We start from the raw sequence: 24,349 nt of genomic DNA, 5'->3' as shown, positions 1-24,349 counted from the left end.
TTCACTGAACAATTTGAATCTAGAATCTTTAGAACCCTTTCTGGAATTAACACTGCCTCAGGACCAAAATCCAGTATTAGCAAGGCATTATTGTCATTAATGAGGCTCTGGTTAGGGTTAAGGGACAAAATGTGAATTGTGGTTAGGTTAAGGAAGGGTAATTGGTTATGGCAAATATTTTGGGTAAAGGGTTTTGTTTGGGACATCCAAAAACCCATCATTATAAGGACATGTTAGCTTTATCTTTTGAGGGTAAAGACTCGGTTTTAAGGTAAGGGCTAAAACTGGGTTTAAGTTAAGTGGACAGGTAAGGTTAAAGTAAGAGTTAGGGGCTATGAAATGCGTAATATCTATGAGTGGATGCACGCGCGCATCTTCAACCCTGCTGAGCCCACGTTACTTTGATTGACAGCTGAGACTTGCCTTTATGCACCGCACTGCCCGCCTCGCGCGCCTCCGGAGTGGCAGCTCCCTGCGTGAGCCCGATTGGTCAACAGCAGCGTAGCTCAACCAGATCTACGACCTCGCGGTGGCGTACTGCGCGCCTATTGGTTAGCGTCATACGCCACTCCGATGTGCCCACGTGGAGCAGTGGCTCTGATTTGTCAGGAGCCGTTTTATGGGCTGGGCTTTAGTTTCAGTTAGCAGGGGAGCGTGAAACCGCGTGAGAAAGTTGCTATTGAGGTAAAGCACAGCTAGACGTTGGACCGTCGTCGCCGCCGCTGTGGGAGTTGTTGTTATCAAACCTAACTACACGTTTTATTTTTTTTCTCTCCTTAAAACGTCTTTTTTCCGGACGCAGGCTTGTATTCACACTTCGCGGGGGAAGTACACATTTCTGTTTTTTTTTACTGTTCAACCGCCAACTAGCGTCCGTGGCGAGTCAAGTGGGAACTCTTCACTGCTATTAACTTGTGTGGATTTGTTTCTGATGAGAGCTCGCAGTTTGCGGCTGTCTGTTCACCGTCCACCGGCTCGAATCTCTCTCGTCTGTTCCCCTTTTGCTTGTTTGGTCGACTGCGTGGTGGAAATACAGCGAATCCTGCGGAAGATAAACACCGGAGTGATTGGGGGTGACCCCAGTCATTTTTCATCCCTCACGTAGCTCACAGCTAAAAGAGGAGGGGGCACACTTTTGAGTTGCCTTCAGCTAATGAGCCGTTTCCACTGTTTTTTTCCGGTTGATTTACGGCCGCACTGTCGGTGGAGCGGAGCACAGACGACGACTGAAAGCCAAGGAGGGAGCGCGGATTCACATTAAACGGACGGTGAAGTTAAACGAAGTAGCAAGGGTTTGTTTGAAATTCACCAGAGTTGGTCATAATAACTGCAGCGGATGGATTCGTCTTCGTGAACGGGAGCACCTCTCATCCTCCTTGTGCCCGCGTTCATCCCCCCAGTGAAACGTGGTCTTTAAGGAAACGGTTGCATCCTCCCGGAGTTAGCGATGTTTCCCCAGGGGCGGCACCCGGTAAGACTCTTCCCTTCCTGCTTCAACAGTAGTTACCTGGCTGTAAACACGCACACACACGCACACACACAGAGCCTCTCTTTGTCTTATCCGGGTATGTTGTTGTTTTAGCAGCCTTGAGGTTAAGTACATGGTTACATTTTTTCCCCTTTCTTTCTTTTTAATTGGTCTCTGCACCTGCACAGAGAAACAGAACGTGGGATTGATAATGTTGTTTGTCTAGTAACTGCCTCTACTTGACTATTGACATTCCATGCCACCCGGACAGGATCATATATACTATATAGGCAACATAATGAGTGTCTGTGATGTTAATAATCATCTCTGTGTGTCAGACGCCCCACCAGGCTCCAGGCCAGCCCTTCAAGTTCACCATCCCAGAGTCACTAGACCGCATCAAGGAGGAGTTCCAGTTTCTTCAGGCACAGTACCACAGGTGGACAACACACCACACACACAAACACAGATGTGTGTGCAGCTATTCTTGTTGGGGCACTGTTTTAACTTCCATTCATTAGGCTTTATCCATAACTTTTACTGTAACTAACCCCATCACAATTAGTGTATTCATCCTAACAGTAATCAGAGCCTTGGAAATGTGGTTCTGCCTTGTTGGGACCAGGCTTTGGTCCCCATGGGGGCTTTTGGGTTCCCATCTGAAACAACAAAAAAACTGAATGCCTGAATGGAAACAGATAATTTAATCCTCAAATATTAAATATAAAAGGGATTGTGTTTAGAAATCACATTTCACTACACTTGAAGAAGGAAACAGCAACGAAACACAACTATGTATCAACAGCTACTGTCGCTCTTTATTTACGCCTTACGCCTTTATTTAAGCTCATGCCTGTTAATCCTTCTCCTGTGATGACCTGGACTTTGTTTTTCACCATCTACTGTATATCTTGGTGAACTATTTCCTAGTATTTGCATAACATCAGTGGATATCAACATACATAAATGTGAATTTCCTTTCATCAAAATGTTGGTTAAAATGTGTGATTAACCTCTTTTTTGGGCACTATGACAGTCAATTTTGTCTTTGTTGTCTACCCTAGAGACCTCACCCAAACCACAGCCACCCTCCTTATCATAATGAACAAAAACATTTGGGCTTGGCCTCACACTAACCCATAAACCTGGGTTAGTTTCATATACACACAAAAGTGTGCACACATGCGGCAGACTCATGCATCAGTGTTAGTGCTTGCACTGCGGTAGGTCTAAAGTCTCGATGATGGGTGGGAGCCAGAGGGTGGCGTGTGGGCTCAGGCTTACATAAATCACTCCTTATTTTCCCCTGTGTGTGCATGTGTGGTTGTATATTGGGGAAACAGACTGTCTGAGTATGTGTGCTGTTGTCTTTTTCTTTGCTGTGTGTGTGTGTGTGTGTGTGTGTGCGCGCGCGCTTTTATTTATTTGTGTTGTAAGGGAGGGTTGACCACAACGGAAAGGTTCTGCCACTTCAACAGGCAGGTTCACACGTACAAGGAGCAGGGTTAAACCAAAGATCATACAGCCAGTGTGGTTATCAAAGTTTGGCAGGATGAGCCGTAGCTTCCGTTTAGCTGTAATTTGCTTGAAGAGCAGCTCTGTGCCCCACAATGTTAAGAGTAGTATTTGTGTTTGTAGGCCCTTTTAATTGGTAAGCAAAGGATACTATAACCTGTCTCCCATGTCTTCAAGCTGGGTTAATTGTAGCCGAAGGACAATGTCTGGGGATGTTATATGTATTTGTAAATTCTCATTTGTTTGGGAAATTAAGATGTTGGTTTATACTGATGAACGTGGGTTGAACAATGTCCAATTTACTTTCTTGTGAGGTTTCTAATGGTGTACTGTTACTTTTTTCAGTCTCAAACTGGAGTGTGAGAAGCTGGCCAGTGAAAAGACAGAGATGCAGAGACACTATGTCATGGTGAGGTCCTTGCACACATTTTATTTACCCCATAACACCTCACATCACATGCTGCGGTTTACCCTATTGTATTGCCCTTGTGGAAGATGCGGTGTCATTAACAATGCCATTGGTTGTTAAAAGTTTAATCGTTCCACCATTATTCTGCCTATAAAAATGCATACATTTGTTTTAGAGCCCCGGATATTGAGATGTTTGATAACACTGCTGTCGTATATATATATATATACACACGTGCACACTGCGCTGCGTTTCCTTCACCATTCATTCGGAAGGACACTTGTTTTAGTTTAGTACCGTGTGTTTCTGTCCTCTCCTCTCTTCCTCCTCCACTGCACGTGTGTGCAAACTCCACAGAACAACACTGCAGGTTCAATAGTGAAAATGGAAATCTAAACCCACAATGGATTTCATACATCCTGTAGAACTCAGACCCATACTCAAAGCCAAACTACACCATCTAATTAAGGATAAAGGGACCGAATCCTCAGCCTTGTTATAATGTATCTTTTTAATATATTCCTGAATAGTCACAGTGACTGCTCGACTTTTTTACAATCAAACAATTATCGAATTATTCATGCCCATCCATTTTCACAACTGAACTCTTTCTTTGACTTTTCATACTTACTTTTTTTTACATTAGCAGTACTTTTTCAAACTGAGCTGAAATGCTCTTGTAGACACAGATCCTTCAAATTTGAAAGTGCTGTTTTCAAACATAAAGTTGGCAATTTTGTAAGTAGTGTGGTTAAGATGTAGTCTAAATGAAAAATGTGCAAAACACTTCTTGTTTTTTCAGTTTTATAACACAGAGATGCAAATGAATGAGATTAAAGTGTTAGATTAGACTGTTTTTCTTTGCATTTGTTAGTAGTAGGGATGTTCTTGATTATCCAACTAAACAATTAAATGTTGCTACTGGCACCAGAAAGACTAGTTGGTTAAACTAATAATGATTGTTTTTTTATGTTCAACACTTTGTCTGTTAAAGATGTTATGCAAGCACAAGCATAATCGGTGCGCAGAGGTTCTACATTTACCTACAATTTAAAATATCCTGAGTGTGAAGTATTTTTCACATAATAAACAGTGGCATAATTGGATGCACACAATCAAAAGTAATATTACTTTGAGAAATTCTATTGATTGATAAGTATGAGGAGCTCCAGTCTATCGTTCTTTGAGAAGGCCTATCCTTTATAATAAAGATCTACATGTCGGTTTTTTGAGTTGTTTCAGCTTTTTGTTTTAGAATTCTTGTGTAAACTAATCGTATGACTCTCTCTCTCTCTCTCCTCTCAGTACTATGAGATGTCATATGGCCTCAACATTGAAATGCACAAACAGGTATGGATTCTCACCTGTGTTTGTCTCACTCACCCTCTCTCTTTTCCTTTGCCGTGGCATGGTTTTTGATGGATTTGGAATGTGTGTGTATGTTGATGTTTCCTTGTGTGTGCACAAATGCATTTGTGTGTGTGTGTGTGTGTGTGTTTTACTGTAGTTCGTAGTGTGTGTGTATATGTTTATTTGTGATCAATGAGGCTCTGTCTCCATTTCCCCAGTTAGGGCCGGCCGGCTGAGCCCAGAGGCAGGATGAATGGCTCTGTAGATTGATTGGTGCTGTCTAGAAGAGCGACCTGCTTTATTACATTAGAGGGGCAGGGCTGGGGAGGGCAGAGGAATCGATCAGAGTGAAGCCAGCAGACAAGAGAACATGGAGCTTCCCCTTTTCGAAGCAGTGAGGCATAAGTGCCCCATAACATTTTAGTATGGCAGGCACACAAGTATGGAAACGGAATACAACATAGGGCACTTGCTAGACATGCACGGGAAATGTATGCAAACACATAAGGATAGTGAAAGTAATGTACACCCAAAAGTTAAAAATGTTTATGTAATAGTGCATGCCCATATACACATTGATAACCACACACACACACACGCGCGCACACACAAACACACGCACATTTCCCACAGGATTGGTGCAAGGCTCCGAGCATTTACCAGTAATTACCACAGCTATCGATCAGTCAGACCAGAGGAAATTGGAGGTGGATTGGCCTGACTGCTTTAGTGAAGAGCAGGGCTGAGTCTCTGACTCTTTCACACTCCCTTCCCCTAGGTTCTTTTTCTCTCATGTTCTCCCTCTCTTTTGCCATTTCCCCCTTTTTACAGCGCAAGTTTTCTCCTTTTCTTTCTGCCTTATTCACTCTCCATTTACAGTCATGTGATCTCTTGTGTCTTCAGCTACACCACATTCGCTTCTCTTCTGTCTTCTTTTCTTGGCTTTTCTTTCATTTTATGTCCACACAGAGCTACTGTTCTTTCATTATGAGGGAGCTGCATCTTATTCCTATTGTACACACACACAAACACTTACGCACTAAAGCTCCAGGGGAGGTCATTAGCTTTGGGCTGCAGTTGTCAGAGCAACAAGCTTCTGTGTGCAGGGGTACTGGGGATACAGACTAACAACCTACCTCCTGCTAGTTTAAGTATGGGTGTGTGTTAGCTTGTAGTGTGACAATAATGCTCCAATTATATGTGCAATGGAAAGCCTGTCCTCTTTTGGCACATTGTCTTGGTATAGTTGCATCTTCTCTGTCTAACCTCAGGTTTGATTATCTGCCCCCTCAGTCATATAGTGTGAAGAGGGATTGTGTTTTATAGAAATTCTCCAGTATAGGTTTTCTTGAGCTGACATAAAAAGTTGTATGTATAAAATGCAGTTTTCCATGTTTTGTTCCTTCAAATTATTTGAGTTATGTTGTGTGTGTAATCATGTCTCACTAACTCTGGATACACAAGTATGTGTTGTCTTAATATTTGTTAACATTGCTTGTTGTTGCGTTAACGCAGTGGTTGAGTCTGACGCTAGCTATCAGGTCAGCAGAGCAGTGTTTGTCAGTGTTGCTAATGTTGCTAAAATGATAGCGATGTGATGTCTACCATGCTCTTTGTCTGATAGAAACATTGATAACGGTGAGACCAACCTTCGCAGTGTTTGAACTCAAAGATAAATGTGATTGGATTGGCTCACGTCTGCGCTGGATTTTTGCCATAACATGATTTGATGGGGTGGCGCTCAAGCTGATTCGTGGAAAGTTGAACATTTCTCAATGTCTGCCAAACGCAACCTGAGCAAAGAGAAGCAATTAACCCACAGAGCAGTTTGGCGACGCTTAACCCTGCTACATTCAAAGCTAAACAGATGCTGTAGGTGCTACAGTTGGTGCTTCAACTCGTACGTCCTTTGTTTTGATCCTTGTTAGTTTTGTCCAGTTAGCTTTTGTTGATTAGCTTAGCTGATGTGATAGTACTTAGACTATTCTTAGATGGTCAAGTCAGTAAGCCTTTACATGAGTAGTAACTGTAAGCTTAAATAATGTGGGTTTCTGAGAATGGGTGTGCACTGTGTAGGTAGAATCCGCCTGTAATAGCTCTTTATTTAGAGCTTTCTGGGTATGGTATAAATGGTGCATACATGGAGATTCAGTTACAGTATGCAGAAGTCAGCAACTTGTGAGCTAGTCAGGGTGCAGGTATCCATGAGGCTGAGTGTATGGTAATATGAACTTTCATGCTGATGCACTGTATACAGGCTGAAGCAATGGGAACATCAGGTGCATATACATTATATACACATATAGTACAGAGATCTATGGCATACATATTATCCATCGAAGATGAGTGGCATTTAGCTCTCATCATTAATTCTGTAAAACAGATATATAGCTCTAGCCCACCCAAATGTGTTGATGTGTATTTTAAGCTTTTTACATTATTAAATCTTTGGTAGTCATGTTTTATTTAATGGTTTGTACACGTGTCACATGTGCAGTAATCCTTTGTAAACAGAAATCTAACTTAATTTTACTGAGCATATTAACTTACTTATTAAATACACTAAGCCTTTTTTTAAACTTACTTCTACACCAAGTCATTTACTAGTAAGGCCAGATCTCTTTTGAATAGACTAAATCTTTAATCAGCTTATCCAAGTATCAAAGTACATAATTGGCTGAACTGTAGCACAGTCTGTAGTTTGTGAGCTGTCTGTGTGTGTAGTTGTATTTATTTCCTCTCCCAAGACCTTTTCTGGTATGAACTATGATGAATAGCTGTGCAAACCTGTGTTTCTGTGTGTGTGTGTGTCTTTTCATAGTTGTGAGGACAAAATATGGATCAACACCATTATTGTGAACACACAGCACAACCTTTAAGACTTGGTTTAAGGTTCAGTTGAATTTGTTTAAGGCTAATGTAGTGTTTTAGGGAATGTAAAGAGAGAATGAGAGCCAGTACGTGATCCGGAAAAGGCCATGTTCACAATGTTAGTGCTTCAGAAATGACCTAGTGGGATGGCTATATTGATGACCATGCCACTGTGGTCCATTCAGCCACCAGTGCGCCCATGCTTTGAGTGAAACAGCTGTTGAATGGATGGCAATGAAAGCTGGGACAGACATCCCCATGACAGGACAAATTACATAAGCTTCAGTCCTTTGGCTTCTCTGCCTATCATCATCACCGTCATCCGGTCAAAATTTAAATCTCCACCGATTTTGCCGCGAGAACGCACTTGTCCAACCACTTGATTGAGACTGTGTTTTCCCTATCCATCAAGTTTATAAAAGATTTCACCTCACAATGATGAAAAATTATTTTCACATTAACGACAATAAATAAGCATTTGTTTTCAGTATATATGTGGGATGAGTGCGTCTTAATGAGTCAGTACTACGATTCATGGCTCCTCCAATTCCCTCTTCGCAGTGGCCTTCGTTGTATCAATTTGATTGGTTGATATGTAATACGAGTTCCCTTATCTGATTTAATTTCCCTGTGGGGGTATCTGGTTTCAGCCAGTTGTAGCCACCTCCGGGGGTTTAGGGGGCAGGCGGATGTGTTGGCATGGATACTGGGTGAGGGCAAATGAAGTTAGTAGCTGATGAGATTATGTTGAAGTGCTGATGGGAAGAGGGACAAGAGCGCAGAGCTGAGAGAGAGAGGATAGAAAAAGAATTACAACAGGGCAGAAGGAAACTTAAGCTCAAACCAATAATTAGATCTCGTCATTCTGTGTGTCTGTCAATGATGCTGAAAAAGGCACACACCTGTGTGTAAAGAGGCAATCTGGTGAGTTTGTGTGTTGATTGGTTTGCTATTGGATGACAGTCCCCGTCTCTTTTTTTTTTTTTTCTTGTGTATGTGCGTGCATGCTTGTTTTACTTTATTGGTGTTACTGAACAGCTGTCCTCTCTAAATGAATGTAATTATGTTATAAACACTGAAGTCTCTTTCTGTGTGTCTCCTCGTTCCTCAGACTGAGATTGCCAAGAGACTAAACACCATCTGTGCACAAGTCATCCCCTTCCTCTCACAGGAGGTAACTATGTGTGATTTTGAACTACACACTGTTTTTTGTGCCAGTTATACACACACTGTAGCTATCTCTGCTAGCTTTAGCGATAATAGGGCTTTTATCATTACTCTTTAGCCACATTGTGTGTTTGTGTATTTTGCAGCATCAGCAGCAGGTGGTCCAAGCTGTGGAGCGAGCCAAACAAGTGACCATGGCAGAGCTCAATGCTGTCATCGGGGTACGTGGACTGCCAGGTCTTCCACCCACAGTGTGTATTCCTCTATTTTCATCTTAATATTAACTGTCTCAAAATGTCTCATGTTTTGTGATAAATGCCTTTCATTGTCTATATATTGAAAGACCGAGATGAGAAACCTTAAAGTGAAATGAAGTATGGAGTTAAGCAGTGTTGGTGATGGGGGAGATGATCTTCATGGCTTTAGCTTAGTAAAGAGTGGCACTGGGTTTTGAGTGTTGCTTGGTTAAGGCGTCTCCATACTTTCCGTGTTCCATGTTTGCAGAGTTGTTCCACTGATACATACACACCCACAGTTCTATTCATTCTAAAATGAGGGTCTGCAACAGTCTTTTCTTTCATGCATGCAAACCTGATTCCACATTCTATTTCATTCTAATGTACTGTTCTACCTGGAGCATGTGCAGTCAACGCACACAGTTTGCATGGTCTCAACTTGTTCAGCTACTCATAGTGGATCTCTGTGGATGCGAAATGTACAAATGGGCCTTTAGATGTGAGGTGGGCTTGTTAGTTGGTGTGGACGGGGGTGGAGGTGGAGGTTGATGTGGCGGTTGCTATTTGAGTCTTAATTGCAGGATTTCAGTGTTTGTAAAGGGGGGCGGGGGGCGGGGGGGGGGGGGGGTCATGGCGCTGCCCTTACACCACCGTCTTCCCCTTCTCTTCCATCTCCCACGCCAGCCTGTCATTCACCACGATTGTGAGTTAAATGAGTGTAATGAAGCATGTTGCCCCCACCTCTATACACACACACACACACACACACACACAGAGGCTCTCCTTGCCACTACCAATGCTTCCCCTCCATTTACTCCCACCAGGGGTCCTGTTTGTGTATCTGTGTGTGTTTTTGAATCTTTGTATTAGTGTCTGTGTGTGTGTGTGTGTGTGTGTGTGTGTGTGTGTGTGTGTGTGTGTAGTAGAGTGTACATTTCTGTTATTCCCAAAAGACAGCAGTCTGTTTTAGGATGGCTGAGTAAGGGTGTGTGTCTTCTTGTTTACCTAGACTGTGTGTTTGTCTGTGTGATCAAGTGTGACGTGTGGGTGTTTTTATTTTTGATTGTTTAACATGCAAGCCAACTGTGTGTGTGTGTGTGTGTGTGCGTGCATGTGAGCACAGGCAGGCATGGCGGCTGAAACTAAAAGGCTATTTTGTTGTGTTGCTTTCATTCATTGGGGCAGGACACAGACTGAGGGATGGATAGGGAGAAAAAGAAAAGGCGGGGGCTCGGGAGGGGTGAGTTAGTCAATTAGGTGAGATAAAAGTCGGTTTGACCTTCAGGACTCCTTCCACCCCTGCTGAGTCGCCTCCTGTGCTCCTCCTTCGCCTCCACTATTACTCCTCCCCTCCCCACGGTGAATCAGTGAGCTTGGATTCCCGCGGCTACTGTCTGAGGAGGCAATAATGATGTTTTGGAACACAAAGGCATTTCACGCTCAGACGAGCGCCTGATTTGGTGTGAAAGAGAGAGCAGGGCTGCCAGCCAAACTCTCTCCCTCTCTCTCACCCTCTTCTCTCCTCCCTTTCTCCTTAACCGCCTCACTCTCTCACAAGACCTGACAGTACAGGCAGCAGCTGGGGCTCTCAGCTCTCTCCCCCCACTTCTCTGTCATTCCTTCTTTTCTTCCCCCCTCTTCTCCCACCACATCCTCAGGCTTTGGGCTGTGATCCCAGCTGTCAGTATTGTTCAGTGTTTGACCTTTTAGGGAGGAGGGTGTGCATGGGGAAGAGGATGTGTTCACTGCCTTGTAGACTGCAGCAGCTTGTTGAGGTGTTGTAAACCGAGACTCTGAAGAAACTGTCCCATCTGTTGAGACTCCAATAGGACCAGAATTGTCTTTTGATTAGGTTACAGAGTGGTATTGATTTTTACATTTTGATGGCTCAGTTTCATTCATTGACACTGGAGGTTTTAGAGTCAGGTGTCAGTGTTTCGCACATTTAAGGCAGCCAGAGGGTCGGAAATTGAGGTTGACAGTTTATACCTTCAAAGACCATGAGCCCTCTGCAGTAGTGCAATATGTAAAGAAATGGAAGAGCAACTCTTTCTCAGGTGCCTGAGAATGTCAGTGTAGGATGTAAACAGACTATGTTGGCAAAAAGTCCTTTGAACTTTACATTGGGGAAATATTATGTTACAGTTGCAAAGGCCTGGGACATACTTTCTGCCACATCTCTAACCTTAAAGGCGTGGTCTATTCCAGAGGGACACTTGTCTAATATATAAGGGACAATAAGTAATTTAAATGGTATAATAAATGTTAAATTAGCCTTGCAACACAATCCAAATTAAACCAACCCAGGTGCTTTTTTTCCCCCATGGTTAAGTTGTTGGTAAATATGAAAGTAACTGCTCAATCTGTGTCTTGGTGTAGTCAAAATTCTAATTTTAGTGGTAATTTATCAGATTATTTGTAGTATATTGCCAACTTTAGATGAACAGCACCTCAAAAAGTTTCAGCAGTGATATCCTCTATTCTGAACTAAGCTAACCACCTCTTTCTTTTTCTCTCTCTCTCTGTATTAAAACAGCAGCATCTATCCCATAACCACGGTGGTGCCCCTGTACCCATCACCCCTCACCCTGCCGGTCTCCACCCCTCTCAGCTAGGTGGTTCAGCTGGACTTCTGGCTCTCTCAGGAGCACTTGGTGCTGTTCCTCCCCATTTGATGGGAAAAGACAGTGGTGATAAGAAGCCCCACCTGTCTGGACCAGACTTGCACAGTGGGGGACCTGAACACCTGAGAGGTGAACAAACCTGCCTTTATAAATAGACAGGAGAATTGTATGTTTTTAGTTGTCCCAAAGTTGATGAATAATAAAAATATAAAAAAATTCAATTGAATTGTGTATTTCTGAGGCAAAGTTTCTCTTTTCCAATAAGAAATAAAGTTTTAGGCGCTGCTTCCAAATCTGGATGCTTTCAAATGTTTAGATGTACATATAAAGAAATGTACCATACTTCACCTTTCCAATTTATTCTCCTTTCTTTTTCATTTTGTGTTTTCTGCTCTGCTGAACACCAAAACACTGTGACCTCAACCATGTATATTTCCAATGACAACAGACCGAGAGCCTGGAACAGTAAGTACTTCCTCTTTCTGCAGCCGTGTTTACTGTTCTGACAAATTATACTTTTCACTTGTTTGTATTTCTTAGATAGGTAATTTACTTTAGAGAAATGTGACTTGGCTCTCTCATTCAGTTTGCTCAACACTGGGATTTGACTCTTGGTCTCTTTTCAGATCTATGATTAATAGTCAGCCTTTATGATCCAGTTACATGGATTGAGTTTGTTTGGTGTTTGTGCTTTATGTGCACGCTCCATGTCTTCTTCCTCAGTTTTTGGTGTACTTTGTGGCAGCATTACAGTGCCAATTACAGGCCTGGAATATATAGATTAGTTCTGGGGGCTTTGTGTGTATAAGACATTTTTGGTTGGACGCAGTGTTTATGGAAAGTTTTGAAGAAGAGTGAAAAAGAAAAAGCTCCTATTGGCCACAGGGTTTTTTTTTTTCACTTAAACACAGTATCTAGCAAGGCACATTTGTCTGATGTGAGAAGACTTGAAACTTGTGTCTGCAGATAAACAGTGTACTTTTCTGAGGGATGCTCATTTTGACATTCATTTAAATGGGATTGTGTCTTAAGCCACTTCTCCACTGGTCAAAACCCCCGCTAACATCCACTGACATCTCCCTTTATACTGCTATGGGAATAGATGCTATCGACATCCATTCATTGGTCAAAATTTCACATGCAGCCTCTATTGGCAGTGATGTAAAAACAAGACAAGACACACAAGTTTGTACCTTTTCCAATGGGAAAAGGGCACACTGTTCAAGAATGATGTTGAATCATTAAGTTGCTGCTGGGTTTGAAAGAAGAACCAAAGTTAAATATTTAGTTGTTCATGGCACATTTGAGTGACTGGACAAAACAACAGGAAGACTCTAAAAACTCTCCTGGCAATGGGAAGGTAGTCAAACACTTATTTTTTTAGTAAAAATACCTCTTTATGTTGGTGTAAATGAGGTATTGGTGTTAAAATATCTTTGTTGCTATAATGACATACTGCCCCCTTTGATCAATAAGGTTCATCCTTATTGACACAAATGGCTTTCATCATTGAATGTGCATTTTTCACTCTCAGTATCTGTTTTTGTATATGTGCATAGTGTTCTCATAGGAAGAGCTTTGGCCTGTCTGTTTAGTCCTGCCCCAGATCTGCTCTGAAATGTTAGGTTTCCTTTCTTCTCCGAATGAGCTTTTTAGCGTGGTCACACACACACTCACACACACACACACACACACACAGGCACATGCACATGCACACCAACACTCCTCCAGCCTAGCCTGCATTGTTGTGCCTATTTAACACCTCAGTGAGCAGATTACTCCCTTCTCCCCCCTCCCACTGCCCTGATCCCGCGCTTAAAGACTCTCATTGTGTTTAATATCACCACGACTGACAGGGGAGGGCTTGGGAAAGGGTGGAGGGGAGGTGAGGGAGCAGCAGTCATATGACACTGAGCTTGTGTGTGTGTTTGAGAAATACTATGCGAACAGTGGAGGCATGGAGGGGGGAAATTGCTTATGTTTTGCGGGTCAGTGCTCCTGCGCTCAGCTCACTAAAACCTTTCAGTAAAAGAGTAGGTGGGAGGAAAGGGGGAAGAGTGGAGGGCATGAAGGAAGGGGCCATTGGCAGAATACAGATTTCCACCCCTCCCACCATCCTCCTCACTCTTCTCTTTCCCTCTCTCATCTCTTGGCACCCCTTTCTTCTCCTCCACACTCACACCCTTCCATCATCCTCTATGTCCTCTAATCTCCCCTCCCTTTCCCCCCGTTTTTTTTCTCACCCTCCTCCCATGCTCCTCTTCTTTTAGCTATTCCTCCTTCATTTACCCTTTCCCCCTCAAAGCCCACTCCCTTGGTAGATGTGTGCACGCGCATGAGTATTTGTGTATGTTGTATGCACATTTCATTGACAGACTGAGAGTATAATGGACTCAACATGAAGCTTTAATCCACTAACAATAGGATCCGTTGGTCAAGAGGCCAGAGCGGGGCAGCTCTCTCTTGCTCTCTCGTTCTCTCTCTCTCTCCCTCCCTCTCTCACTCTTGCTCTATATGTGTGTGTGTAGTCTTGGGACACATGAGTGTAATGCAAGTAATACACACAGTCTGTTACACACTTAATCATACACACAGGCATTCACAGTCAATTACACACACACACATACACACTCACTGCCAGTGCAGCTTGTCAGAGCCAGGAGAGGGAGCACTGATAGATTTTTGAGAGCCACTTAATGTAATCATCAACTTCAGAGACACTTGTTTGTGTGTGGCTGTGACTGGCTTTGGTCAAGTGAGAAAAGAGGTTTCAGTGCTACTTAATTTATGCTTCTGTGAACTGTTAACCTATTTGCAAATAAGAGTCTACTTTTGTAACCTGCCATGAATAGCATATTTATAATTTGTGGTAGGGGAATTTGACAGCCCAGTGTGCTCATAAAAGCACAACAAAGGTCAATCTGTAAATGGCAAAAATCCTCCTTTTTCCCCCTCCACTCTATTCCACTGTGTTCTTTACCTCTCCTCCTTTGTTTTCATCTGCAGAGTAACTCGGCTTTGCCAGAAAGTCTAAGGAACTCAGATAAGCGACGCAACGGACCAGAGTTTTCAAACGACACCAAGAAACGCAAGGTGGAGGACAAGGACTCGAGTCACTATGTAAGGGATTATTCTGCCGTGTGTGTCATGTGCAAACAGGCATATACTGTATATATTTTTTAGTAATTAATGGACAAGGATATGTGTAACATTCTGTGGAATAAAATGAACAGATGGAACAATCAGTGTTAAACTTACTGATGGTTTGTCTTTGCAGGACAGTGATGGGGAGAAAAGTGATGACAATTTAGTAGTGGATGTTTCAAATGAGGTCAGTAGGATTCAACTATTTCAATGTGTGTTAAATACTGTGATGATTGTAGTTGTTTTGTGTGGGCTGAATGCACAAGTTACATTTACAGGAATAAAAGAAGTTTGTGTGGGACGTCCCTCTCTAAATGATCTATGATATAAACACAGGTGTTTGTGGGATATAAATGTTCAATCCAGGAAAATGTCAAAATTGTGGTGTCGTACTTTTGATACTCTGTCGTTAACTGAATGATTGTCTCTTGACCAGGATCCAGCCTCCCCTCGTGGTACGCCTTTACCCTCACCTAGAGAGAATGGCCTGGATAAAGCACGTCTTCTAAAGAAAGATCCCTGTAGTCCTGCCTCTACTGCATCATCAGCGAGCTCCTCCTCCCTCAAGTCCAAAGAAATGGCAATGGTAGGAATGGATAAGAATAGAAAATAATCATACTTATAATTGGGTACACTCTTCAGTCCTCATTTTGATATTTGGGTTTTGGGTATAGAGCTTCAGGCTTTGTTCACACTGCCATGTTGGCAGGAGAGGTCTTGACAGACTGAATATATCTAACCCTGATAATCATCCTTTAATACTTTTCAGGAGTGGACATTATTTTAGACCTGTCATAATCTTTCTCTTGTTATACTCCAGAGAACATATCGCAAATTAAAGCGTATTGTATGTTAGTAAGCAGTGGATTCTGCCTCTGATGTGACGTGCACTACACAGGTGGCATCCGTTGCCTGTGGGTTCCCATTACTGCGTCTTAATTTGCTTTAAGCATGTTTTACAGAAGTGATCTACATCTGCTGTCTCTAGGGATCTTTGAGGATCCAGTAAAGTGCTCTCCCTTTGCTTGGCCTCAACTGTTTTGGTGTCCCGGTGCACAACGGCATTTCACCATCTTCACTTTTTTATGACAACAGCTGCTGAAGAGATGAGCTGCCAGGCAGATTTGAACAGAGCACCTTCCTGCTAAAAATGGCATTGTTTTGTTGCATGATGGGATTGTGTGATGTCAGCTCCCTGAGCTCTATCAGTGGATACAGAGATACTGATGCCAACCTATTTTTAAATGAGATATATTTAGTGTATACTGAAATAATTGGCATTATTAAGCAATGGTAACTATATATATGTACAGTATATATATATATTATTTTATATTATATTATACTATATATATATATATATATGTATTGTGTCTCTGTGTGTGGCAGCGAGATAAGGCAGGCACACCTGGGCTGAAGTCAAGCACACCCACACCCCGAGGTGACTCCACGCCTGGTCCGAGCACCACACCTGGAATTCGACCCAGTCTGTCTAAACCTCCCTCCATGGAGATACCACATCCAGCTAGTAAGTGTAACATAGCGATTTGTAATTGTATTATTTGACTAAGTAAATTTTTGCAGAGGGCATCAAGTTATGTTTTCTCAGTTTCAAGGAAACTTCAGTCACAATATTGGATCTAAAAGCTTTGGACAAATGATGCAGAACTCATTTTCCTCCCTGTCAAAATAAACATTTGCATGATTAAGCTTTACTTTGGAAGTCTAATACATGTGTGGAGCTCCCCAGAGTGTGCAGGATAGGAAAGACCAGCATTTCCAGCCATCATTATTTAATCGGAGATCTCTGTTTACCAAGATAGTTCACAATTTTTTTTTATTTGATAATTATTATTATTATTATTTTTTAGTTGTTGGCAGTTTTTTGATGCTTCTTAACCTCTCTTTTCACTCTCCTCCTTAGCTGCAGGTTTGCGGACACCCCTCGCTGTACCTGGCCCATACCCAGGTGCGTTTGGTATGCTGCCGCATGCAGCAGGCATGAATGGAGAGCTGGCAAGTGCAGCTGGGGCTGCGGCCTATGCTGCTGGACTGCACAACATGTCACCTCAGATGAGTGCCGCTGCTGCCGCAGCTGTGGCTGCATATGGCCGTTCACCCATGGTGAGTCGAAAAGGAATTTGTTATTTTTATTCATGTGCAATTTACCAAATAACCTTAGATATGAAAAAAGTTTGGATAGGACACATCAGATTTTTTTGTTTTGTTTTTTTTTTTTTTAAATTGTCGCTTTGTGAAATTGTGTGGTAAATTTGGTATGCTACCTTCATAAAACATTTTTTTTAACTGTGTCCTCTTCACTGTTCTGCTGGAGCATTGGGACTACACTCGTATGCACAGTGCTCACAACTCCATGAAACACTAAACTCAGCTTCAGGCAGATTTACAGCTGAACTATGTTCTTCCCATTGTTATGACCTTGCACTTCTCTGAGAAGGCATCGAGTGTTTTGGAGAATTTGTTGTATCCTCCTCCCCTTGAGTCATGAATTCCAGTAACTTTGCAAATAGATCAATCTTTTCTCTTGATGTTGTGTTTGGCAGCAAAGTGACAAATGGCTGCACCGGTGTTTTGTTTTTGTCTTCTAGAAATTAAAAGTTAAATCACTTGTCACACAAGTGATCTCCATCCAGCTGCAAGAGGTCCTTAAAATAATTTACCATCAGAATATTAATCATAGTTTAATCTAGTCATATTTGACTTGTTTTAAATTTATTTGCAGACTTTTAAAGCTTCCCTTTTTTAAGTGTTTTTTTTAATCAGTGTTGAGTGAATACGTTTTACATGATTTATACTTCAAAGCACTGAAAGTGTCAATAGTTATTAAAGAGCTGTATTTCCCTAGTATGAGATAGCATTTATACGGTGAGTTTGCTGGCGTGCAATACGTTCAGTCACCTCATCACTCTTGGCTGTATTTGCATAGTGTTCATTACACTGTTTAAATAGGTTTAGTAGACTCACAGATGCAGCTGTGTCTGGGCAACACTTGATAGAAACTCAGGTTGTGTACTCAGCAGCTGCATGTGTGTGCCTGTGCGTGACAGCTCCTCGATTCGGAAGGTTCATGTGCTCAAGAGTTTGTGCTTGATTTGCGCTCATAAGTGTTTGTGTTCTGTTGCACAGGTTAGTATTGACCCGTGTGCATTTCTCCGATGCTCATGGGCACCTGTTTACTCTACGATTGTAAAATCATTGTATTCTCTCAAGGTTGGATTTGATCCTCATCCTCACATGCGAGTTCCTGGAATACCTCCTAGTCTGACAGGAATCCCTGGTGGCAAACCGTAAGTGGCTGCTTTTATTTTATTTTTTTAGGACTGATTACCCAGTGCCCTTTCGGAGCTGGGATGTTCTAGAAAACAAACCATTTTATATTCTCTGTCCCCTCCTCTTCCAACACTGTCTTCATGCTTAACCTAGTCTTCTCCTTTTTTTTTTTTCTACCATTAGTGCCTACTCTTTTCACGTGGCTGCTGATGGACAGATGCAGCCAGTTCCCTTTCCCCCAGATGCTTTGGTCGGCCCAGGGATCCCTCGACACGCCCGTCAGATCAACACACTGAACCACGGAGAGGTGGTGTGCGCTGTTACCATCAGTAATCCCACCCGACACGTTTACACAGGAGGGAAGGGTTGCGTCAAGGTCTGGGACATTAGTCACCCAGGAAACAAGAGCCCAGTTTCACAGCTCGACTGTCTGGTGAGTAAAGTTTCGTGTAACAAAATATTCGGTAGTATTTAATGACTGAGGTATAATAGGATCATTTTTAAATGCATCTAGAAAAATGCGGTAGTGGGTGAGTTAATACATGCAGAACAATCTTTTTTTTATGTGCTGCTCATATCAGAATCGAGACAACTACATCCGCTCCTGTCGCCTCCTCCCCGATGGCCGAACGCTAATAGTTGGAGGTGAGGCGAGCACTTTATCAATCTGGGATTTGGCCACACCCACTCCTCGGATTAAGGCAGAGTTAACATCATCAGCACCGGCATGCTACGCTCTGGCCATCAGCCCGGATTCCAAGGTCTGCTTCTCCTGCTGCAGTGATGGCAACATCGCAGTGTGGGATTTACACAACCAGACACTCGTTAGGTAAGCGAGAACTTGTATGTGTGTTTTGATTATTGATAGAAGAGAAATGGAAAGGTTTTCTTTTCAGAGGCTTTAATACAAATAAATGTTTGGCAGTAGATGCCTTCATTTCAGTTGTCAGTGGTTCTCTAAGCATCTGTTAATTTCAGCATCGGCCTTCTTAATTTAGCAGGCTCAGGCAGGATATTGAGTGATAGTACTGGAAGAGTGACTGCAGACAAGAAATACTGTAGGTTCTTCACATTTGGTCGTGACTGTAATGCATACCAACTGCCCGGGTAACCTGATTCCCAGTGTCTTTGTTCAAACATTTCTCCATTTATTTAACTCAGAATCTATGTGTGTATCCTGCAGGCAGTTCCAAGGCCACACAGACGGAGCCAGCTGTATTGACATCTCCAATGATGGCACCAAGCTGTGGACCGGAGGCCTCGATAACACTGTCCGCTCCTGGGATCTGAGAGAAGGACGGCAGCTGCAGCAGCATGACTTCACCTCACAGGTGCACACTCTCACTGGCAAATAGTGTTTCATTAAAGAGCCATTTGTATTATATGTAGAATTTTAGCAGAAAACAATTCAAGTAGTATATATATTCTTTTTTATCTTTCCTTCCCAGATTTTCTCTCTTGGCTACTGTCCGACAGGAGAGTGGCTCGCAGTGGGAATGGAGAGCAGCAATGTTGAGGTTCTTCATGTCACCAAGCCTGACAAATACCAGCTTCATCTACATGAGAGCTGTGTACTCTCTCTGCAGTTTGCTTACTGTGGTAAAGAAATGGCTTTCTTCATCTAATCCCCCCCCCCCCCCCCCCAAAAAAAAATAATATTTCCTTCAAAATGAGTTCATAAAATGTTAAATGTAATAGTTTGGACTTATTGTAGTAACTAGGCTACAAATCCTCTCCCACAGTTAAACTACATTTTAAATTATGTTTAACTCTTTTGTTCATTTTGTGTTTCTCTTTTCTCAGGTAAATGGTTTGTGAGCACAGGAAAGGATAACTTACTGAACGCCTGGAGAACACCCTATGGAGCCAGCATATTCCAGGTACCAACAACCAATTACTACATTCACAATATATATATTAACAAATAAACAAAAACTAAATCAACAAATCAGTTTATGTTCATCCCCAAATAGCAAATCCCAGTTGAAGAAAATGAGACTTTCCCTCCTATAGCCTCTCTTTCTTTCTATTTTTCTCTCTTTCATATTGTTATATGCAGTGGATGCACATATAAAATGACAGCTAGGCAAATTGTCTTTATTATTAATTGAATTATTCTGGCTTACCACAGCTGCACAACTGTTCAATTCAACAAAGTCTCTGTAAATCAGGCTTGAAAACGCCCCACTGCTTTTTCACCAGCAGTGCAATGAATGAATGAATGGGTGGAAACCATAAAACCATAAAACAACTCTCATTGGTCGTGCAAAGGAATATTCCCTTCGGTATAAATACCAATGATAGCTACTACATCTTCTTACCTCAAGAAATGAGACACAAACTTGATTATATTTTATAAAAGCACAAGTTTTAAGTTTGTTATTAATTCTTTGCACCTTTCCCTCTACTCAGTCAAAAGAATCATCCTCGGTGCTAAGCTGTGACATATCTGTGGACGACAAGTACATTGTCACCGGCTCAGGGGACAAGAAGGCCACAGTCTATGAGGTCATCTACTAAAATATGAAAAGTAATCTTGGACGTCCATCTGCTGTTTTTCCCACACCCACTGATTTGTTTCTACATGTGGAGGAGTGACCTTGAAGATCGAGATCTGTTATCTGTGATATCTGCTGAGGAGACACACACATACACACACACACACACACACACACACACACACACACATGCATGGAAACATGACTCCATGTCAGCTCGGGGCTACAAACTGGAGAAGCTGGACGATAATGGAATGAGATGAACTATTTGGAAGATCTTGATTTTGTACTGTTTTCTGCTGTGGACTACACTGGGATCAGTTTGAGGGACCAGATACTGAACCGGGACCAGCTCTCCTGGAAAAACCCTACTCAACCTCGCATATGATGACGCTTGATTCTCTGTGTTGACCAGGGCGCAGAGGGTCCTCAAGTTAACACTCCGGAGGCCTGAATACAGTGTGGACAAAATGGACTTCATTTTGGCGAGACAAAGGAGAAGAAGCAACAGCAGATGGACCAATCTTTGATAGATGGTGAATGCAGAACATGTCAGTTTGCAGTTTGTTCTTGACATATTCAATCACTCTTTGACTTTGACTCTTCAGCTTGCTGTTCTGATATGCCGACACTGTCTGAAAAGTAACAGTAAGTCCAGTCCTCATTAGCTGCACCGCAGTAGTAGCTGTCCACCTGCACACTTAGTCCACACAGTATATATACATATAAAAGGCCATACTTTAAAATGCATTTTAAACCTGCGTATTAAGACCTTGTCTAGCATCCTGCTATTGTTGGATTCTGTGATGGGTGAATTTGGTCCTTAATACCATCAAATAGAAGGTTATTTGTTTTCTTCTGTCCTAATGATCTTAATTAAAAGGCCAGTTGTTGGAAATCCAAAGGTAAAGTAAAAAAACTGGATAAATCCTGAATAAAAAAAAACAAATAGTATTTTCCCTCATGTGAACATGAAGTCTCCAGGTTTAAGACAGAAATGTTAAGATAAGTTTATATTTCAAGAGGAGGAAAGGGGATACAGAAGCCCTCATTCCATAATTAGTTTTAACTTTGCGGCCTTTACGCCCTGTTTTTGAGCAGTAGTCTATCAATAGATGGTATTCACGAGACTGAATGAATATTTCAGAGGCTCAGTATTGATTATCGGTCAGCTGGGTATTGTTGCAGCATCACATAATGCTTTTTCAAGTCTAAACAAGCCCCTGCTCTTCTTCTTAATGCAGTCCATTTGTTTGTAACCTCTTTTACAACAAGGTCCATGGTTGAGGTCATAGTAATTAACATGAATCATCTCATATTAACCCTTAATGAAGTCAAAAACACTTAGGTTACTGTATTTACTGATATAAATTAAGCCTGGCCCTGCCTTTATCACCCCTGAAATCACCCCTGAAATCACGTGATGTCTTACTGTATGGATGGTTAATTGAGCTTTGTTAAACGGGGACCAATTAAATGTGACTTAACTTTGTTTTTCGTATTGGAAATACTATGTGAACCCTCTGTACTATATTCACCAAACACAACTTTTCTGCCACATATTGTCATTTGGTTGAACGTGTTGATTACAAACGGGATTAAATTATTAGTCGAGATTGAGGACAGATTTAATTATATATCACCTTAAGGAAGGAAACCAGCGTCAGCCAATTTAAACTCGTGAATTTCATGATTCTGCTTAGTTTTTTGGTTTTTTTTGTCCGTTGAATGTTTGTAAAAATGTATATATGTTTTTTTTGTTTTTGTTTTATTTCTTACAGGACATACTTTAGAAATGACAAACCTTTTTTGTACGTCTTTTACATGGAAAAGAGATATCTAATCAGAAGAATACTAAATGGTCTTAATGCTAGCTAATCTATAATGATAATGATCGAAATGTCTAGATAATAAATGTTTGGTTTTTTGTAACTGGAGTCATCTTTGTTTTTCTGGGAGTGAGTGTGTTTGAGCGCATCGCGGCGGTGTGTAAAAGAATCATCCTCATTATCAGAGGGTAGTTTAGTTTTGAGTTTGCAAATAAAACTTTAAACTTACATTGAAAACCTCACTGTACAGGAGGGATTATTAATATGCACCCATTTGGCTTTGTGTAAATGAAGCTCTTGAATAAAATGTGCTTATTACAGTGTTTTTGAAAATTAATCTTTTTGCTTATTATTCAAACAATTTTGATGTTTTCATTCAAAACCAAATTTGGTGGAATCAGAAGACTGAAGGAAGAATAAAGGTGACAGGATTTTTGTATTTGCAAAAAGCAGTAAATGTTGTTAATGCTGTCACAACATAACATTATCCTGAAACCTCTCAACCTGTGTTTTCTCAGTGACGTCAGTTTTTTTTCTAGGCGAAAACAACCATCTGCTGTCATTTTAGTGGGTATGACTTTTCATAATGGAAATGATTTGTTTTTGACTAGAGATGTTTTTTTAATTCTGGGTCTGTTGGTGTTGATGGTCAACAGATACAACACAAACATGGACAGGATGATCCAGGATGATCTACACATCCCAGCCAGGGGAAGAAGCTTCCATGTACCACTGATGCAGGAAACATCCGGACATTGATTTCTGTTTCCAGGTAAAGTCTTCATGTTACACACCAATGTTGGGCAGTAATGCATTACTCAATAATATATTACTGGAATATTATTACTTTACCCAGTATTAGGGGATTGCAATTCACAAAGCAGTAATGCAAAGCAGGTTTTTTTATTTAACCTTTATTTAACCAGGAAAATCCCATTGAGATAAAGAACTGGCCAACATAGGCAGCAGTAAATACGAAACACACAACCATTACACATTCACACAGTTAAAACACAAGCAGAAAACAAATAAAAAGAAACCAGATTAAAGTGACAAGCACATTATGAAAAACAAGTGCATGTTGTGGAGTCAGCCCCAATTCAGTACGGGCATATGCAACAGAAAGCAACAAATGGCCTTGTGAGTGTAAAGAGTAAGGATCAGCACTACTCAGTGACATTAAGGTACAAATGTAGGTAGTAGTACTGGAATTTTGCCTTATATATGAAAGTATACCAATGACTGATCCTATGGGTGGCCAGAGCAGGCCATCCCAAGCACAGTAACATTGAGTAATAGGGTGTGTTTCCACTGGTTTGACTTGCCTCGCCTTGGCACAGCACGGTTATTTTGTGTTACCACTAGCAATAGTACCTGGTACCTGGTACTTTTTTTAGTACCTGGTACTTTTTTTAGTACCTGCTCTTTTGAGGTTCCAAGTGAGCTGAGGTGATAGTATACGGGAAGTAACGAAGAAATCTTTTTAATTGACTGATTCTAATGATTCAGTTACACTGAAAACAACAGCTTTACAAGTCACTAGTCACTCGTTTGTGTTGAAGTCACAGCAGTTTCATGCAGCCGTGCAGTGATGACTACGCCCATGCTGAGTAGGTACTATTTTGTAGTGGAAAACCAACTTAAATTATATATTGTGTATATTAGTGTGTTTTACAGGCAATCGTATCATGATGTAAATTTCATTAGAATGAATATGCGTAAACCAGTTGAAGTTGGGAAAACAGATGTAGTTTCGTCCATGTTTACAGACAAATGTGTTATCTACAGTACAAAAACAACACATTTTGAATGTGTTATTTTTGTATTTTTTAAGTCTTTGAAACACTTTGTTCTGTTTTGCCAAAGTGACACAAACTAGTGATTTCTGATTTTTGGGATTTTCTGTTTGGGAGCTCCGGACCGAAAAGGCTGACTAAATGCAGGATG

At 41.5% G+C, this 24,349-nt stretch overlaps 1 protein-coding gene across 4 annotated transcripts; it reads left to right on the top strand.

Annotated features, from left to right (window-relative positions):
• The first annotated feature begins 599 nt into the window (after window positions 1–599).
• On the top strand, window positions 600–22,630 carry LOC131463784 (transducin-like enhancer protein 1). Of its 4 annotated transcripts, none has more exons than XM_058635818.1 (20): window positions 600–1,471; window positions 1,807–1,907; window positions 3,329–3,392; window positions 4,698–4,742; window positions 8,725–8,787; window positions 8,927–9,001; window positions 11,556–11,769; window positions 12,089–12,105; window positions 14,647–14,760; window positions 14,918–14,971; window positions 15,221–15,370; window positions 16,174–16,312; window positions 16,709–16,908; window positions 18,016–18,092; window positions 18,259–18,508; window positions 18,657–18,904; window positions 19,259–19,406; window positions 19,524–19,674; window positions 19,879–19,955; window positions 20,488–22,630. In XM_058635818.1, the coding sequence occupies exons 1-20, from the start codon at window positions 1,448–1,450 to the stop codon at window positions 20,593–20,595; spliced, it is 2,319 nt and encodes a 772-aa protein (XP_058491801.1). In that variant the 5' UTR covers window positions 600–1,447; the 3' UTR covers window positions 20,596–22,630. The 4 variants fall into 4 exon arrangements, with proteins under 4 accessions (XP_058491801.1, XP_058491800.1, XP_058491799.1 ...); XM_058635817.1 differs by having other exon boundaries at window positions 601–1,471; window positions 11,553–11,769; XM_058635816.1 differs by having other exon boundaries at window positions 622–1,471; window positions 8,927–9,031; window positions 20,488–22,505.
• Window positions 22,631–24,349: the final 1,719 nt, after the last annotated feature.

The sequence above is a fragment of the Solea solea genome, chromosome 8 (assembly GCF_958295425.1).
Source record: "Solea solea chromosome 8, fSolSol10.1, whole genome shotgun sequence".
Lineage (NCBI taxonomy): Eukaryota > Metazoa > Chordata > Actinopteri > Pleuronectiformes > Soleidae > Solea > Solea solea.
Note: the sequence above shows the minus strand (reverse complement) of the source record. Positions and strands in the feature narration are given on the sequence as shown.

Coding starts and splice junctions, on each gene's coding strand:
- LOC131463784 (XM_058635815.1), top strand. CDS start 1,448: ATGTTTCCCCAGGGGCGGCACCCG. Junction 15,371..16,173: donor AGTCCAAAGAAATGGCAATG/GTAGGAATGGAT, acceptor TGTGTGTGGCAG/CGAGATAAGGCAGGCACACC. Junction 19,407..19,523: donor AGCATGACTTCACCTCACAG/GTGCACACTCTC, acceptor TTTCCTTCCCAG/ATTTTCTCTCTTGGCTACTG.